At 40.7% G+C, this 18,858-nt stretch overlaps 1 protein-coding gene across 1 annotated transcript; it reads right to left on the reverse strand.

The window, feature by feature from the left end:
• Nucleotides 1–17,071: 17,071 nt before the first annotated feature.
• Nucleotides 17,072–18,322, reverse strand: LOC117524199 (gap junction alpha-8 protein-like). Its single transcript, XM_034185969.1, has one exon. It carries the CDS (start codon nt 18,320–18,322, stop codon nt 17,084–17,086), a length of 1,239 nt encoding a protein of 412 aa, XP_034041860.1. The 3' UTR covers nt 17,072–17,083.
• Between the last annotated feature and the right edge of the window lie 536 nt (nt 18,323–18,858).

Consider the following 18,858-nt stretch of genomic DNA (forward strand, 5'->3'; position numbering starts at 1 on the left):
GACTTTAATGAATGTAATAAAGCACATATTCTAAACCTTATACAGCCTGTGTTCTTTCCTATAATATTGTTGAAAAGGGTAAATTGTTTTTCAAACGAGGTTTTTTGTGAAAAACACTTACTGGTACCTTTTGCTCTAAAAATACCATCTGGCCTGACACCCAGCCACCCTGCCGGGAGTGACGGAGAAGAAACTTCATCACCTCTGGGCGGCATCTCCGATCAGCGGGTGTCCCGCGCACCATGATGATCGGGTAATATCTTAAAAGAAACACCATTTGGCGTGAGTGATAAGGAGCATTGTTGATTGTTCTTCGGGTTCATCACCTCGGGGCAGCATCTCCGCTCAGCGGGTGTCCCGCCACACACACACACACACACACACACACACGCACACACACGCACACACACACACACACACACACACACACACACGCACGCACACACACAGACACAGCGTCTGCAACAGGTTTTACAGCCGTGGGGTCATGTTTCCGCGAGCGGCTCTATGCGTGGGTATTTGACCGTCTTGCTGCAAAGACTTACAGCCGAGAGACGGCTATTTGTACCCCTTCTTTAATTTACGAATTAAAAAACAGAAAAGGAAACGTAATAATTTAAGAATTAAAAATATTAAAGGGGCATTAAATAATAGACACTGATTTATGTTTAATTATTTCAGAATTAGTTAATTCTTTAATACATTAAAAAGATCTAGGTATTTTTAATCATTCTTTAATTCATGAAATAAAATGACATTAAAATATTAGACCCTGGGTGGGAGGGGAGGTATGGCTTGGAGGCGGTGCTTGGCCGGGGTTAGGGGAGGAGCTTGGGGTGGGGCTAGGGGAGGAGCCAGGGGCGGAACTAGGGGAGGAGCCGGGGGGCGGGGCTTAGGGGAGGGACATACTGACGTCATCGACTCTGATTGGATGTGACGTCATAAGGGGCGGGGCTCGGAGGCGGGACTCGGGGCGGGGCATAATGACGTCATTGATTATGATTGGCTGTGATGTCATAAGGGGCGGGGCTTGGAGGCGGGACTAGGGGAGGGGCTTAGGGGCGGGACATAGTGACGTCATCGATTCTGATCGGCTGTCACGTCATAGAGGGGGCGGGGCTTAGTGACGTAGTCGATTTTGATTGGCAGCTGTCACTTTTTTGACGAAAGGTGGGTCAGTTTTCTCTCTGATGTGGTTTGACCGAAACAAATTGTCATTAAACTTAATAAAACAGGGATGAAGTGGAGGTTTAAGAGTCACTAGGTGTTCACAGGAAAGTTATATCTATATTTATTTATGTTCATTGTTAGTTGGTTTAATCTTTTCTGTTTTGTTTTATCAGATTCTTTTTGTCCATTTCTCTAAAACTGTATTGTGGCATTATTAGTTATTATTACTATTATTGTTGTTGTTTATATTATTATTATTATTGATATATAAATACAAATAAATGAATAAAATATTACAATTTGTAATACATTTGACTCTTTTACGACAACAAACGCTGAGCCATGAATTATTATAAAGAAAACAAATGTGCTGACAGCTGCAACAGCTTAATGCTATTCTTGCATTGAAAACGCCATACACATGCTAACGCGTTAGCATCGGTCCGGTTTTTAAGTTATAAAATACATCTATCAACTGTTTCAGAAGACCATAACAGGTCAGATTAACATAAAAGGTAAATATTACTCACAGACATATGCTCTTTGGGGTTTTAGTGGGGAAAAATTAAGATTAAGCGAAATAAAACACTGAAACAACAGAGCCACTGGGGGGGTGTCGCCTGTGCGCCTGGACTAAACCATTGTACAACTGTGCAGGGGTGGGAAGGGCCTTCAGAGATCTTTCAATATCATTGTTAGAGCAGAATTATGTTTTGCAACATTTATACATTCATTCTAATTATATTCTTTAACAACATGAAGTGTATGGACATTAATAACATGCAACACAAAAATGTATTTAATGCCAGTTTTTTGTGCGCCCCCCTCATGCTCTGGGCCCTGGGTACATAGTACCCTTTAACCCCCCAGTCCAACGCCTCTGGTAACAGTGCTAACCACTAAACTACAGTGTTGCCCAATATATTCTCTTTATATAATGTAATCTCTCCAGCGTGTCCTAGGTCTTCCCCGGGGCCTCCTCCCGGTTGGACCTGCCTGGAAGACCTCCCTAGAGAGATGACCATGGGGCATTCTTACCAGCTGTCTGAAGCACCTCAACTGGCTCCTTTTGATGCGAAGAAGGGACTCTACTGTGAGTCCATCCTGGATAGTTGAGCTTCTCAACCTGTCCAGGAGTGTAAACCCAGGAATCTCAGTTCTGCCGCTTGTATCCACTATCTCACTCTTTAAGTCATTAACCAAAGCTCATGACCATAGGTGAGGACAGGAGTGTAAATCGACTGGTAGCTTAACCTTCATGACGGTCCGGTACAGTGTCCATAAAATTTCAATAGCCGCCCCAATCCTTCTATCGATTTCATGCTCCAACTTACCCCCACTCACAGACAAGACACCAAAATACTTAAACTCCTCCACTTGAGGCAGTAACTCTCTCCTGACCCAGAGGTCAGACCAAGAAATCCATCATTTTCCAACAGAGGACCATGGTCTTGGATTTAGAGGTGCTGATTCTCGTCTCTCAACTCTCTCAAACATACTCAGTGTCCATCAGAGGTCACTGCCTGATGAAACCAACAGAACCACATCTGCAAAAAGCAAAGATGCAACTCTGAGGTTACCAATCTGGCACCCTCCGGTCCCTGACCACATATTGAAATCCCGTCCATGAATATTACGAAGAGGACTGGTGACAAGAGATAGCCCTGGCGGAGTTCAGCACCCACCCACCCTATGTTCACTTAGCTTTTCATTTACCTTTATATGCAGTTAGTGTCTTGTTTGCTTAGCTTTACACTGCTTGACATTATCATCATTTCGATGCATATTTTCTAACGGCAAACAATAAAAACCTGAATGATTATTGGATTAAAGCATTATCAGGTGGTGTGTCTTCTTGTATATGATGTACATAATTGCATACAAGATTAGAATTATATACAAGAATTATAATTATGTACAAGATGTACATAATTATAAGGCAGCTTCTTTGCTTCAGGCAAAATGGGCCAAAAAAGAGATTTAACACTTAATGAAAAGTAGAAAAAAAATTGTAATTGAAATAGCTAAGCTACTGAAGCATGATTACTGAGCAGTCAAACGTGTTGCAAATAGTCACCAGAATCACAAGAAATGTGTGAAGAAGAAAAGATGCAAACAAATGCCTCATAATTTTGCACACATATGTTTCCTTGAGAAAGCTGAAGCTCACATTTATTTTGTTAACCATTTAAGGTTGAGGTTTAACATTTCAGAATAAGATAAGTGTATTTGATAATAAGTGATGTGTATAAAAATTAATCCTGATGAGTACAACTTGCCTATTAACTCTGCATGCAGTTAGCTATATATTCAAATAAGTTTGTGTTCAGTTACCTTAAAATTGAGTTTGTTTTGTGTCTTGTTAGAGTTATATTCACTTATTTTATTCATTTATCTTTAATTAGCTAAATGAAAAGTTAGCTTTTTGTTCATTTGCAATAAGTTTGTTTTACATCTTGTTACTTATATTTTTTTAGTTATTATGTCTATCTCCAATTAGCTAAATATAAAGTTAGCTTTTTTCAGATTTAGGTTTCAGTTCATTTAGCTAGGTTTAGATTCGGTTAGTTTTGTGTTTAACAAACTTTTCAGTTAGTTTTCTATGCGGCAAATTTAATGTTCAGTTAACTTTCAGTTCTTTTTATGGTAAGTTAACATTTTAGTTAATTTGATATGCATTTAGTTTCATGCCCAGGAAGCTTTTGATTCAGTTAGCTTTTCCACTCGCTTTTAGCTAACTTTTTAGTTTTAGATTTTGTTAGATTTATGTGCAGTCAGTGTTTGGTCAAAGTTTTAGTCACTCAGCTTTTCAATTAGCGTTACTTTCACAGGCAGTGGAGCAGCAGTTAGAGCGGTTATGTGCAAAGTCGTTGGTTTTGTTCCGCCAAAGCCCACTTCCTTTCGACGTGGGGTTTGTATGTTCTCCTCATGTCTGTAAGAGTTTCTTCCCAACATCAAAACATACACATTAGGTTTTTCACCCACCAGCGGTTGGTGGAATGATTGGAACATATTCACCCGGTTCAAAACCACACAGGAGTGCACACTGCTCAGTCTGATCCACTAAGACTGCATTGAAAGTTTCATCCACTCAGTACATCACAGTGTACCTGTAACAATCAGCTCCCAGGTCTCTTCCCATATTCCATCGATGGTGGCGAGCTCACAGGTGTAGTTGCCTACATGCAACGCTTGCACCTTTTCGATCTGCAGGGCATATAGCTTTCTATTTGACACCGACATGTTTATTTTACGACTGGTGGCTTCAGGAGAGATGTGTACTTGGGGTCTTCTAGGGTTAAATGCAAACAGGATAGTCTGGTTAAGCTTCCATGTGACCTGGTTGAGTGCATTTACAGAGTAGTTTGTACATGGAAGAATCACTTTGGTTCCTCTTGTCCTTGAGATGGTTTTTCCATCTGAGAGAGAAGGAGAAGCAATTCAAAACCTCTAATCTCTGTAGCTAACGTAAGTCACCTAGTATACAAATAATGAGTTTGAGTTCAATGGTTTGAATATTTCATGAGGTGAAAGATGGAATGTTCCATTCAATGAGGCAAAGCCGAGTTGAATGCACGTTCCGGCTTTCACCAAATATATAATATATAATGGTTAAAATAGATCCTTGTAATTTGATATTATACTAACTTAAAAACAGAAAAGGGACTTACATTTTGGTGTGCGTCACTGGTGCTTAACAGTTCAACACAAACTTTAAATAGGAGGCCGGTTCCGAGTCAACTTGGAAAAACAGTTAGTTCAAATATAATTCTGATGACGTAATCCAGGATACTTCCAAAAAAACAAGACCTTGTGTAACCTTGTGGACAAATTTCCTTCGTCGAGCAAAATTTGTCCAGGTTTTCATTTTCTCTGTGCATGTGTGTTAGAAGAATTAGCACCGTCAATTAACTTGTTCAAATCATCTGTCAGCAAAACAAACTCTGCCATGTTTAGCTAAGTGTGGCTGGGGTTTGCAGCATGCAATGGTACAAAATGTATGGAACCAAATTTGTACCGTAAATGGAATGAATATTTTATTTCATGTGGCATACAAAGCACCAATCAAATGACAAGGATCCACTCAGCCGTTATATAATATACAAATAATGAATATTTATGAGTTCAATGGTACGAATATTTCATGAGGTGAAAGCTGGAACAAACCATTCAAGGCAAAGCCAAGTTGAATGGTTTGTTCCAGCTTTCACCGGATTAAGCGGGGGGGTCCATGGGTAACATCTGTTGTATAATTAATCAGTGGTGCCACAATTATTTTAAATATACTTATTCTCCCTATTAGCGATAGGCCCAGTTTTGACCAACTCTGCAAATTACTTTCAAGTTTGTTTGTGTTTTTTTTAACTAAAGGCATTAGATCTGAATTCATGTTTTTCGAATCCTGGTGTTATCATGAGGCCTAAATAAACCAATCCAGGTGGAGGACATATTTTAGTTAAAGGCATAGCTTCAGACTTTGTCCAGTTAATTTTATATCCTGACATACATGAAAAAGAGGCAATCAAAGACATAATGGCATTGCAACTTCTGGGTTAGCTGACGTTCTCTATCTATCATCTGCATCTAAAAGTAACTTTTTCTAAAAATCCTTATTTTTACAACAAAAATGATTTGGTGGATTTAATGGGTTTAGCATCAAAACCCTTCACAGAATAGATGAAGCAAAAGAAGAAGCTGTAGCAGAAGAAGAAAAATGTTTGTAAAGAAATAAAGTTTCCAAACTGAAGGTTTTAGTAATGAATAAAAAGAGATACTATAACATTTTATATTACTCTGAGGAACACTTTTTTGAACTGTGTGAGTGCCCCCCCAAAAATAGCTTTGAGTCTTGGGACTAACTTGGAAGAAGGAGACAATCCTGTTAGTAAGTCTGTTGTCTCTTACAAATATTTTACAGAAATGTTTTAAAACGTTTATCTTAAGTATGATCATCTACAGCAATAATGTTATCACACCTTTAAAAATACCTGTTTCTGCCGTAGATTTTGCTTATAGCAGAAAAATTAAGGCATACAAAGATTTTCACAGATTTCATAGATGATTTAGGTGAAACTTCGACAATATGAAACTGTCAATGTTATCTCAAACCTTTTAAATTTTTTTTAATATGACCCAATTATACCTCATAGAAAGTCAAACACAATGAGTCTTACCTGCTGCTGCAAAAATCCAGTTTATGCAACATATCAGGCAAAAGATCCTGTTATTTGCCAAAGATCTGGAAAAATCTTCCATGTTGCCTTTTAAAAAGAGGTTTTTAAAAATAAGAATCATTAGGTTTAGATTAAATATTAGCTAATCAAAAATATCATGCACTGAAATGTACAATTCTGATTTTTCATTATTCATATGACACACATATAAATACATTTACCACGTTCTTACCGGTATTGAATTTCTGCATCTAATTCTTTTGTCTTTTTGCAAGATCCTTGAAATTTAAACAGTGTACACAATACAGCAGCTGAATCAAGTTTCAGTCTGGCCAAACAGCCCCCTCAGTGTGGAAACAGTTTACATCCAGGAAATGGGCGTTTAAGATCACTTTGGTGTTCTGAGAGACGCACATTTTATTCTGTCAGAGGATGAAAAACTTGTGAGCCTTTGTTAGGTGATTGTTGTTGTTGAAGTGCATCACGTGCTGTTATACGCTGTAGCAGAGGCCTTCCATCAAGTCACATTTGAATTGCAGTGTGACTTTATTTGTAATTTGACATTTTGTTGGCAATTTATTGTAACACTGTCTGAGCCCAAATGCTCATGGATATCAATGTAATGGCAGCATTCGATATTCAGTTAGTTCATCAAAGTGCTCTTTTATTTAAATATATACAGTGGTATGTAAAGGTCTGGGCACCCCTGATCATTTCCATGATTTTCCTTTATAAATCATTGGTTGTTTGGATCAGCAATTTCAGTTAAATATATCATATAGCAGATGAACACACTGATATTTGAGAAGTGAAATGAAGTTTCTAGTATTACAGAAAGTGTGCAATAATTATATAAACAAAATTTGGCAGGTGCATAAATTTGGACACTCTTGTCATTTTATTGATTTGAATACATTTAGCACTAATTATTTGAACACAAAATTGGTTTGGTAAGCTCATTGACCTTTGACCTCTTTACACCTTCACTTTTTTGTGAATCTAATCATGAGAAAGGGTATTTAAGGTGGCCATTTGCAAATGTTTCCCCTCTTTGCATCTCTTCTAGTGAGTGGCAACATGGGAGCCTCTAAACAACTCTCAAATGACCTGAAAACAAAGATTGTTCAACATCATGGTTTAGGGGAACGATACAAAAAGCTATGTCAGAGATTTCAGCTGTCAGTTTCCACTGTGAGGAACATAGAGAGGAAAAACCTATAACATGATCTTGCTGCAGGTAGTGTCTCTGTGCATTGTTCAACTATACAGCACACTTTGCACAAGGAGATGCTGTATGATGTTGAAATGCAGATGAAGCCTTTTCTGCGTACACACCACAAACAGATTCGCTTGAGGTATGCTAAAGCACATCTGGACAAGCCAGCTTCATTTTGGAATAAGGTGCTGTGGATTGATGAAACTAAAATGGAGTTATTTGGACATAACAAGGGGCAGTATGCATGGCTGAAAAAGAACACAGCATTCCAACAAAAACACTTGCTACCTACAGTAAAATATGGAGGTGGCTCCATCATGCTGTGTGGCTGTGTGGCCAGTGCAGGTACTGGGAATCTTGTTAAAGTTGAGGGTCACATGGATTCCAGTCAATATCAGCAGATTCTTGAGAACAGTGTTCAAGAATCAGTGACAAAGTTGAAGTTGCGCCAGGGCTGGATCTTTCAACAAGACAACGACCCTAAACACTGCTCAAAATCTACTAAGGCATTCATGCAGAGGAACAAGTACAACCTTCTGGAATGGCCATCTCAGTCCCCAGACCTGAATGTTATTGAAAATATGTGGTGTGATTTTAAGTGGGCTGTCCATGCTCAGAAACCAACAAACCTGAGATGTTTTGTAAAGAAGAATGTGTTGTATGGCTGGGGGGGCCTGGCTGCCTTTTGTTTCTGTCTTCTGTGCTGTCTTTTGTTTTTCCTTCCAGGTGGTATGCATTTAGGACTGAGTGGCTGTGTGGCTGAGTCATCAGGACCTCACCCTGATCACCTGAGGCTGATCAAGTGCAGCTCGTCAGGACTCACAGCTGTGCTGCATCTACACGGATTGGAGCATGGTGGCATTTAAGTCTGGAGTACACAGTGTGTATTTGCCAGAGACTCGACCTTGTGACCAGACGGGTGAGATCGTCGTCTCTAGAGCCATCTCATCATCAGTGGATGCAGAGACTGTACCAGGTTTGACACCATGGTCTGTGAAAGAGGAGGGGGTGAGGTCTCACGCTTGTCAGCACACTTCCTGAGGTACGTTAGGTTTTGTGACTAACATTTGTACAGTCAGTATATGTGGTGTCCCTCACACCTTATTGTATTGAGCTGTTATGTTAGTCGTTTAATCAGCTTCCACTGCAGTTTGAGTATGTGAACAGGGTGTTCCATGCCTGCAGGGTGGGAAGCTGATTAGTGATTAAGCCAGGAAGTGTTTGCTGTTTATGTACACCTTTGAGCGGTCTCTCTGTGTGTGGAGTGTGGACTCACATGATGGTTTCTTCTTTCACAGACTCGGTTTGTCGTGGCCACCTGGGGGGTGTTGGCGGGGTCCTTGGGTCTGAACTGTTTCTGGCTCCGGACCGTTAGTGCTGCTGGGAGCACACCGGCATTCCACCACGCCAGACCGCGCACTTATTTGTTTGTATTATCACCTCACTGTTATGTTATTAAAGTCAGTTATCCTTTGTACCGTGCTCTGCTTATTTTATACTGGGTCCTTCAAACGCTGGTCGGTTCTCCGGGCTGCGTCCGACACATAATACCAAAATACCTTCAACCAGAATTCAGACTCTCATTGGAAGCTATAGGAAGCATTTAGAGGCTGTTATTTCTGCAAAAAGAGGATCTACTAAATATTGATGTAATTTTTTTTCTGTTGGGGTCCCCAAATTTATGCACCTGCCTAATTTTGTTTCAAGAATTACTGCACACTTTCTGTAAAGCCCATAAACTTCATTTCACTTCTCAAATATCACTGTGTTTGTCTGCTATGATATATTTAACTGAAATTTCTGATCCAAGCAACCAATGATTTATAAAGGAAAATCATGAAAATGATCAGGGGTGCCCAAACTTTTACATACCACTAATATATATATATATATATATATATATATATATATATATATATATATATATATATATATATACATTTTCTTCTGCTTTATCCGGAGTCGGGTCGCGGGGGCAGCAGCTCAAGCAAAGCCGCCCAGACCTCCCGATACACACACACCTCCCCCAGCTCCTCCGGGGGAACCCCAAGGCGTTCCCAAGCCAGCCGAGAGATGTAGTCCCTCCAGATCCCTCCAGATTTCTTGGATAGTCACACGACGGTCCCACATCACTACAGCATTCACTTTGGAAATGATCTGGTCATTTCAGCATGTTGATGGCCGCCCGGAGCGTGGCTCGCTCTCCACCATTGTGCGGCCATCTTTAAACCAGTTGTACCGCTCCTTAATCTGTGTGATGCCCATAGCATCGTCACCGAAAGCCGTCTGAATAATCCGAATGGTTTCCACCTGGCTGTCGCCCAGTTTCTGGCAAAATTCGATGCAGTTGCGCTGCTCCAGTCGTTCCGCCATTTCCTTGCAAAGAAAAAAGGACGAGAGACTCCACCCATCCTCACACAAAGGCTGCTTACAAGCAAATGACGCAATCGACAGGTGTGAAAAAATTCACGAATGCGCACAAAGGTTCAAGGTTGGCTCATGCAAGCACACGTGATTCAAATCCATCAGGTTTTTGAAAAAAATAAAAAGGTCAGATACTTTTCTAACAGACCTCATATACGAGGTCGGGCCGGACCCGACCGCAGGGGGTCACGACAGGAAAAACACCTCCGTTGGAAACCTTAACAGACAAGTTGGAACATGCCCAAGCTGTTAAACAATTTCTCAGTTACTCACTTGTTGAAAGCCATCAAAAGCCGCCTGAATTTTACAAATGGTTTTCAACACAGAGGTGTTTTTCCTGTCGCGGCGCACACAGATTCACCGAGTCGTCACGGAAACGACTCGGCTAATTTGCGCGCACGTCTTTCATTAAAAAATGTCCTTAAACAGTGGAATGTCCGCATAAAGTCCTCATGCCGGCCTCTTCATAAAGTCCTCATGCCGGCCTCTTCTAAATCTTCTCTGTTCTCTCACGACGTCCTGGGTGAATTAAACCTTAAATTAGGACGTTTTCAGCTCGAAACAGGCTGACGATGGCGCCTGGAAGCACTGCAGGACGTCCTGCTCCGTGGGAAGTCCTTACAGCGACAGAAACACCCCATAATCTCTCATCAGCCGTTAAACTTTTCACCGAAAACCAGCTGAATTTCTTGAATAGTGTCCACTTGGATATTCCTCACAGGTCCAGAAAAAATTTTTGATAAAACAATGCACGCCGTCTCGAGCAGCGTGTGAAACAAAGGAATTCAGCCGAGAGGGCGGGACCACATCTCACTCAAGGCCTGCCCACAGGGAAATGACGTCACCGACACGCGTGAAAAAACTCACACATGCGCACAAGGGTTCAAGCATGATTGGTGTAATCGCACGTCATTCAAATCCATATAGTTAAAAAAAAATAATAAAAGGGTTGGTTTATTATCTAATAGACCAGTATATATATATATATATATATATATATATATATATATATATATATATATATATATATATGTATGTATGTATGTATGTATGTATGTATGTATGTGTGTGTGTGTGTGTGTGTGTGTGTGTGTGTGTGTGTGTGTATGCTAGAATTATTGTACAACATACATCCTTACTGCTGACAAAAAAAAATAATAATAATGCTGCACACGTTCTGATTTAAGTTGGGTTTTCAGAATCATCAGGGTCAAAAATATACATACCCCCACTTGCCATAACCTCTTAATTTCCAATTAGTGATCATGATTGCTATAGCCAGGAGCTCTTCTTTGTCACACCCATGATTCAAAAGGTGGAAATGGATTTTAAAATGAAATAGTTTGCATCATTGAAAATTGAAGTGACCAGTCGTGTGTTTTTTAAGAGTAATGTCTAAAGAGTATTTGCTGAATTTGGTGCTTGCATCACCATTTGAAGGATTGTTTCAATTATCTGCTGCACTAATAGGTTTGTGTTTCCCACCATCCAGCAAGCTGACATTAAAATGTGTTTAACAACACTGCCCCTTAGTGGTGATTAAAATATAACAGTGTTCTCTGTCGTGGATCTTTTCTCATCTGTAAAATTAATCGGAAACAAATCCTGTATGATTTTAGGCAACCAAACATGTCAGCTACTCCAATTTAATCCATTATTACGTCATGCCATAAGATGTGGATTTTCAAATAAATTCACATTACCAGTTTATTGTTTTTATGAATACTTTTTATCTTGATGTTTTATGTATGATTTGGAATATTTTTCTAATAAATTCACATTATGCTCTCATTATTTTATAATTTAATACATTTTTATCTTTAATATTATTTAAGATGTGGAATATTTTTCCAATAAGTCACATTATATTGTCTTTATTTTTCACAATTTTTTTTATAATGTTTTTTTTTTTTTTTTTTTTAACCAAGAACGTCACCTGTTAATGTTAAATTTTAATAAAATTGATTTGGTTATGCTTTTTTTGGAAGCAGAAAACAAAATCTCTTTGAATCTTCCTAACCTGATTTTTTTTTTTTTTTTTAATCTCAGCAGTGTTAATTGTTTCTGCACCACACAAATTCTGTTTAAATTGCTTTACCAAGGGGTGTTTTCAGTGCAGTTTATGTATTTCTCTGTTTGTTTACAGGGTTTCAGCACAGTTTAAGACGGCACACCTATTGAAACAGCACCTCCACCTGTACTAAAGCACAGTTTGGGACAGATAACGGAACCTTTGGGCCTTGACTGAGGTACCGTATGTGCATATGTTTTTCATTATGTTTACAGCTTTAAACTTTGCTTTTTTGTATATTAAATATCTAGTGACTCTTTTGTGTGATGTGTTTGTCTTTTGTAAACAGGAAAGTTTGCATTTTTTTTATGTTTGACATAAACACCTGAAGAAGTAGAATTGTGTGTGTGTGTGTGTGTGTGTGTGTTCGAGGTGGTGGGGGGGGGTGCCACAATCAGTCACCCAAATTAAAATAATATTGTTACTAAAGTACTGCGATATTGAAATTTGTGCAAATGAACAGAAATAACAGTAGTTTTATTTTTTGTCCTGGAAAAGAAAATATATACCAATATTATATTACTCTTATGTTTTAATCTCTACATTAATAGAGCACAAAGCAGTGGTTTTCAAACTGTGGGGTGCAGCCCAATCAGGGGGGAGGGACAGGGAATTCAGATAAAGCTGATTTTCCAGCAAGATGGAATTTAATGTACAAATGAAAAGGGACTTGTGTGTTAATCAACAAATTGATAAATGGAATAATTATTTCATCTTGAACTTTCATCTTACATTCTAAATGACTGAGGGAGTCATTATCTTAGGCAGCATGTTACACACAGGACAACAACAACAACAAAACTTAATTATGTGGCATATCAGAACAAATCAAACAGCTTTAGTGTTTATTTTTTTAAACTGATTTCACAAGTTCTGACAGTACATACCGTCATCTTTGCGTTTTTGCTTTTCGCTGGCAGGTGCTGCTCTTCTTCTGACTTGACTATCAGAAGAAGAGCAGCACACGTACAGACCACAGGCGTGCACACGGGCATGTTCTCTGCAGAGAAACACTGACACACACTTGTTGACCACGTGTAACTATTTATTGATTTGAATCATGTTCTAAAATACACTCAACAAAAATATAAACGCAACACTTTTGGTTTTGCTCCCATTTTGTATGAGATGAACTCAAAGATCTAAAACTTTTTCCACATACACAATATCACCATTTCCCTCAAATATTGTTCACAAACCAGTCTAAATCTGTGATAGTGAGCACTTCTCCTTTGCTGAGATAATCCATCCCACCTCACAGGTGTGCCATATCAAGATGCTGATTAGACACCATGATTAGTGCACAGGTGTGCCTTAGACTTCCCACAATAAAAGGCCACTCTGAAAGGTGCAGTTTTATCACACAGCACAATGCCACAGATGTCGCAAGATTTGAGGGAGCATGCAATTGGCATGCTGACAGCAGGAATGTCAACCAGAGCTGTTGCTCGTGTACTGAATGTTCATTTCTCTACCATAAGCCGTCTCCAAAGGCGTTTCAGAGAATTTGGCAGTACATCCAACCAGCCTCACAACCGCAGACCACGTGTAACCACACCAGCCCAGGACCTCCACATCCAGCATGTTCACCTCCAAGATCGTCTGAGACCAGCCACTCGGACAGCTGCTGAAACAATCGGTTTGCATAACCAAAGAATTTCTGCACAAACTGTCAGAAACCGTCTCAGGGAAGCTCATCTGCATGCTCGTCGTCCTCATCGGGGTCTCGACCTGACTCCAGTTCATCGTCGTAACCGACTTGAGTGGGCAAATGCTCACATTCGCTGGCGTTTGGCACGTTGGAGAGGTGTTCTCTTCATGGATGAATCCCGGTTTACACTGTTCAGGGCAGATGGCAGACAGCGTGTGTGGTGTCGTGTGGGTGAGCGGTTTTCTGATGTCAATGTTGTGGATCGAGTGGCCCATGGTGGCGGTGGTGTTATGGTATGGGCAGGCGTCTGTTATGGACGAAGAACACAGGTGCATTTTATTGATGGCATTTTGAATGCACAGAGATACCGTGACGAGATCCTGAGGCCCATTGTTGTGCCATACATCAAAGAACATCACCTCATGTTGCAGCAGGATAATGCACGGCCCCATGTTGCAAGGATCTGTACACAATTCTTGGAAGTTCAAAATGTCCCAGTTCTTGCATGGCCGGCATACTCACCGGACATGTCACCCATTGAGCATGTTTGGGATGCTCTGGACCGGCGTATACAACAGCGTGTACCAGTTCCTGCCAATATCCAGCAACTTCGCACAGCCATTGAAGAGGAGTGGACCAACATTCCACAGGCCACAATTGACAACCTGATCAACTCTATGCGAAGGAGATGTGTTGCACTGCATGAGGCAAATGGTGGTCACACCAGATACTGACTGGTATCCCCCCCAATAAAACAAAACTGCACCTTTCAGAGTGGCCTTTTATTGTGGGCAGTCTAAGGCACACCTGTGCACTAATCATGGTGTCTAATCAGCATCTTGATATGGCACACCTGTGAGGTGGGATGGATTATCTCAGCAAAAGAGAAGTGCTCACTATCACAGATTTAGACTGGTTTGTGAACAATATTTGAGGGAAATGGTGATATTGTGTATGTGGAAAAAGTTTTAGATCTTTGAGTTCATCTCATACAAAATGGGAGCAAAACCAAAAGTGTTGTGTTTATATTTTTGTTGAGTGTAAGATACTGCCACACATCTATGAGCAAAGAAGACTAAGTGTTACTACGAAGGTTTTTTTTGTTTGTTTGTTTTTCAGAGGATTAATAATTAGGTTTTATTACCAACAGATAATGTATATATAATGAACACAACTTCATACAGAACCAGTCATATTCATGCCCCGTACACACACAGACCAGTTTGAGTGTGGCTTTGTTGTGTCCTGTAGTTTGATGATCCTCTGAAGGCCTCCTGTGGTTTTAGTTCCACAACATTGACTTATGGGATGTGAAGGGATGGGCGAGGGGGGGTCACAAAGGGGTCAAAGCTGCCTTCTGTCTCCAAGTTCCTCCAGAGCTGCTTGACTATGACCCCATAACAAAAACTGTTCATGCAACACGCAAACACGCAACTTCATCTTGTAGCATTTTCCAAATGGAAGTAAGTGATCATGTCGACCTTCTGAGTTACAAACTGGACAGGATTTAAGAAAACTAACTCTAATATCTGCTGGATTTTTTTAATTTTTTTTTTATTTTTAAAGCTTCCCATAGGTCCCAGAGAAATACAGTCACTTGTTGCACAACACTTGAGAATTTACATTTACAGAAAAATCAGAGCAGCAGCAGATTAAATGAACATACATGGTGTGAGAGGAAGAACTGTGTCGAAATTCAAGGCACACGTTTTTGCTTTTTTTGTTTGTTTGTTTTTTGTCATAGTTTATTTTAAATCTGTGCATTTATCTCAATTTTGGTTTCTGTACCTGCAGTGGTGCCCTGACACTAATTTTGACTGAAGAATCGACCTGCGGCTGATAACTGCAGTGGGAAATTAAAATTAATACAAATGTCAGGCCAAGAAAATGAATAAATGTTATGTTAATACTTTAAAAGTTTGTAAAATTAAGAAACTTTATTTGCATTTTAAGTAAATTGTCCTTTTTTGAGTGTGTCTTTAAGTTTGCACTTATTTTACATACACATTTATTCGATTCATAAATAAAATGTTTAGTTGCATTATTGAATGAGTCAAACTATTTGCCTTTTTTCCCCCATCTTTAAGATGCATGTTGTTGAATCAGTTTAGCTGCTACTAATCTATAAGATCACAGTTTGTGTGATCTATTGAGACTTTCAAATTTGTATAAACCTGTTGGGCTTGTTACATTATCAGAGCTCCGGAGACAGAAGTCCTACTTTGTTTTTATCTGAATTTAAATATATATGTTTATAGATATAGATCTCTATATATCTATAGATATATAGCTATAGCTATAATAGGTCAAGAATGCATGTTTTAATTGACAAGCGACTGTTTCTTTTATTGTCTCAGCTAGAACAATACTTTGTGCTGATGGTGCACGATCTTTATCGGCTGGACGCTTGTTTGTACAGCTCGAAAAGAGAGGATTTGGCCTGAGGTCGCAACTAGAGTTCATTCTGTAATCAGGCAAAAATAAGCACCGCTCTCTTGCACAGATGACCAATATCACAGTACAAAATTCTGCTTAAACACAAGCGAGTCTAAAAACAAAGAGATCACATTCAAAGGACATTCAACATGTGGTCTTTTTTTTTTTTCTGTTTGCTTTGCTGTGCAGTACGGAAAAATCAAATGAATAGAAATGCTTTGAAACTGATGCTTGAATTTTGTGTAGAGGGATGCAAAAATGAGGTGGTGTGAGAGTTAAAAGGCCTTTCACAGAGTGGAAACCTCTGGACGTGCAACAGTTCTGCTCTTTCAAACCTGAAAATGGACTTTTTTCCTTTTAAAACAAAACAAAAACAGCTGTAAACCTGTGTGCGTGCACCAGCGCTTAGCGGCATGATGCGCAACAACATGCTGACCTGCTCCGACTGCAGCCGCGTGCTGCGTTTTTCAGTATGTCACAGTCTGAACAGGAATGAATGCGGTGACTAACTACGGTGAAACATCTGATCTGTAGACACACGAGTATATCATATCATAAGGCTCTTCCCTCTACTGACGCAAAAGCTGCGTGAAAATGTCTGACTCTCCATCACATACTGTTAAAAACCATTTCAGTAGAAAAAGATGTTTCTAAAAACTGGATTTTTCATCAAGTAAAAACATTTCCTCTTGCATGTATGACCTCCCGACATAATTTAAGAACACACCATTTAAAAAAAAAAAACTACCCCACCCTCACCCTGCTTCACATCTCCATTTTATGCATTTCATCATAAAAAAAATGCAGGTCGTTTTCTGCTTTAAAATGTTGTCGATTTTGTTTTTGGTCTGCCTATTTAAGAGTGTGCATTGTCTTGAGCTCTCTTATGTATCGGCTCGTCGTGTGTTCAGGTGTATGTGTGCTCTTTCTCTCTCTTGCTTTCATACGGTGAGATCATCTGACCTGGCCCTGCTGCTGGCTTTGCTCAGTCGGCTTAAAGGTCTGGTGTCTTCTATCGTATCTGTCACCTCCGGCCCTGCCTCCGCTGGGGTTACCGCCTCCCTGTTCACTGCCTCTTCTACCTCTGCATCCACATCTGCAACCTCCTCCACCGCCGTCTGCTCCTCCTCACGTAACGTGACCCCAACTGCCTCGGTGGTTTGCGAGTAGGTGGGCAGAGTCTCATCGTACACCTTAGAGATGTCCTCCAAGGGCAGAATCTCTTCTACCTTCTCCTCCAATGTCTGGAAGGGTGACGCCCCTCTGCCAGTTTCCATGCCCACCTCAGCCAGTGGGTAGAGGTGAGTTGCAGGTGGAGCCTTCTCCTCCTCCAGGAGCTTGTAACCTTTAGCCCTCTGCAGTGACGGCACAGCCAGCGGGGGTAGGCTCTTTCCCTGTGGTGACAGCGGGGTTGACCCTTCGCCTTGACCCGGGGCCGGGGCTGGCTTGCAAAAGACAAAGCGCACCTTCTTAAGGCCGAGATGGCTGATCTCCACAAAGTTGAGGAAGAGTGAGACGCAAGCCACAGCTAGCATGAAGACGATGAAGACTGTCTTCTCTGTGGGTCGTGAAACAAAGCAGTCCACCGTGTTGGGGCAAGGCCAGCGGCTACACTTGTACAATGGCAGAATGCGGAAGCCATACAGAAAGTACTGGCCCACCACAAAGCCCACCTCAAACAGAGTCTTAAAGATGATGTGGCAGATGTAGGTCCTCAGCAAGGTGCCCTCCAGCCGGAACTTCTTGCTCCCCTTGGTGCTGGTCTCCTTGGTGGTGCGGACGCTCCCCTGGTCAGGTGCCAAAGGAAGGCGCTCCTCATTCAGCTCTTGTTGCCGGCTGAGCTCTGCCTCCTCCCGCTCCTTGCGCTTCTCCTCCATGTGGACGTGGTGCACCGCGTGACCCACGTACACTAATGACGGCGTGGAGACAAAGATGATTTGCAGAACCCACAGGCGGATGTGGGAAATGGGGAAGGCCTCATCATAGCACACGTTTTCACATCCAGGCTGCTTTGTGTTGCAAATATAGTCGGACTGCTCGTCGCCCCACACGAACTCGGCCGCCGTGCCCAAGATGAGAATACGGAAAATAAAGAGCACCGTGAGCCACACCCGGCCAATCACCGTAGAGTGCTCGTTGACTTCCTCTAAAATGTTGCCCAGAAAGCTCCAGTCACCCATGATTGGTCCGTAGCACTGCAGAATGAAGGGTGGGGTCGGCAAGGACACGGAGGGTGCCGATGGGTGGGGTGGCTGGGACAGACAGAGGGAGTAACAAAGTAACAAATGAAAATTAGGAAAATTAGAACTTGTCAAGTTTCAAAACTGATTTCATCCTACTGCAATCATTTCTGTTCCAAAAAAAAACAAAATTAGTTTGAATCCTCTAAAAAAGTTAAACTAGTTAAGACTAATGTGTTTCCATGAAGAAAACAATCAACATGTCACATATTTAAAAAAAACAATGAGCATGTTGCTGCTGTGCTGTAGGTTTCTCCTTCTCAATGTTAACATGTTAAATTGTTTCAAAAAGAACCACAAGTGCATTAAAAAAAATCTCTCCTTGTATCCCTTAAAAAATGTGTTCTTTTAGCATTCTAACGTCTCGCTAAATCCAGCGATGCCAGATGAGTCATATAAGATGTGATACATGTTAAATCAAATGGGCAACTTGCCACAGCTGCGGCTCCAGCAAAGTCGAGTCCTGATCTGCTCTC

This window comes from Thalassophryne amazonica, chromosome 14, assembly GCF_902500255.1.
Source record: "Thalassophryne amazonica chromosome 14, fThaAma1.1, whole genome shotgun sequence".
NCBI lineage: Eukaryota > Metazoa > Chordata > Actinopteri > Batrachoidiformes > Batrachoididae > Thalassophryne > Thalassophryne amazonica.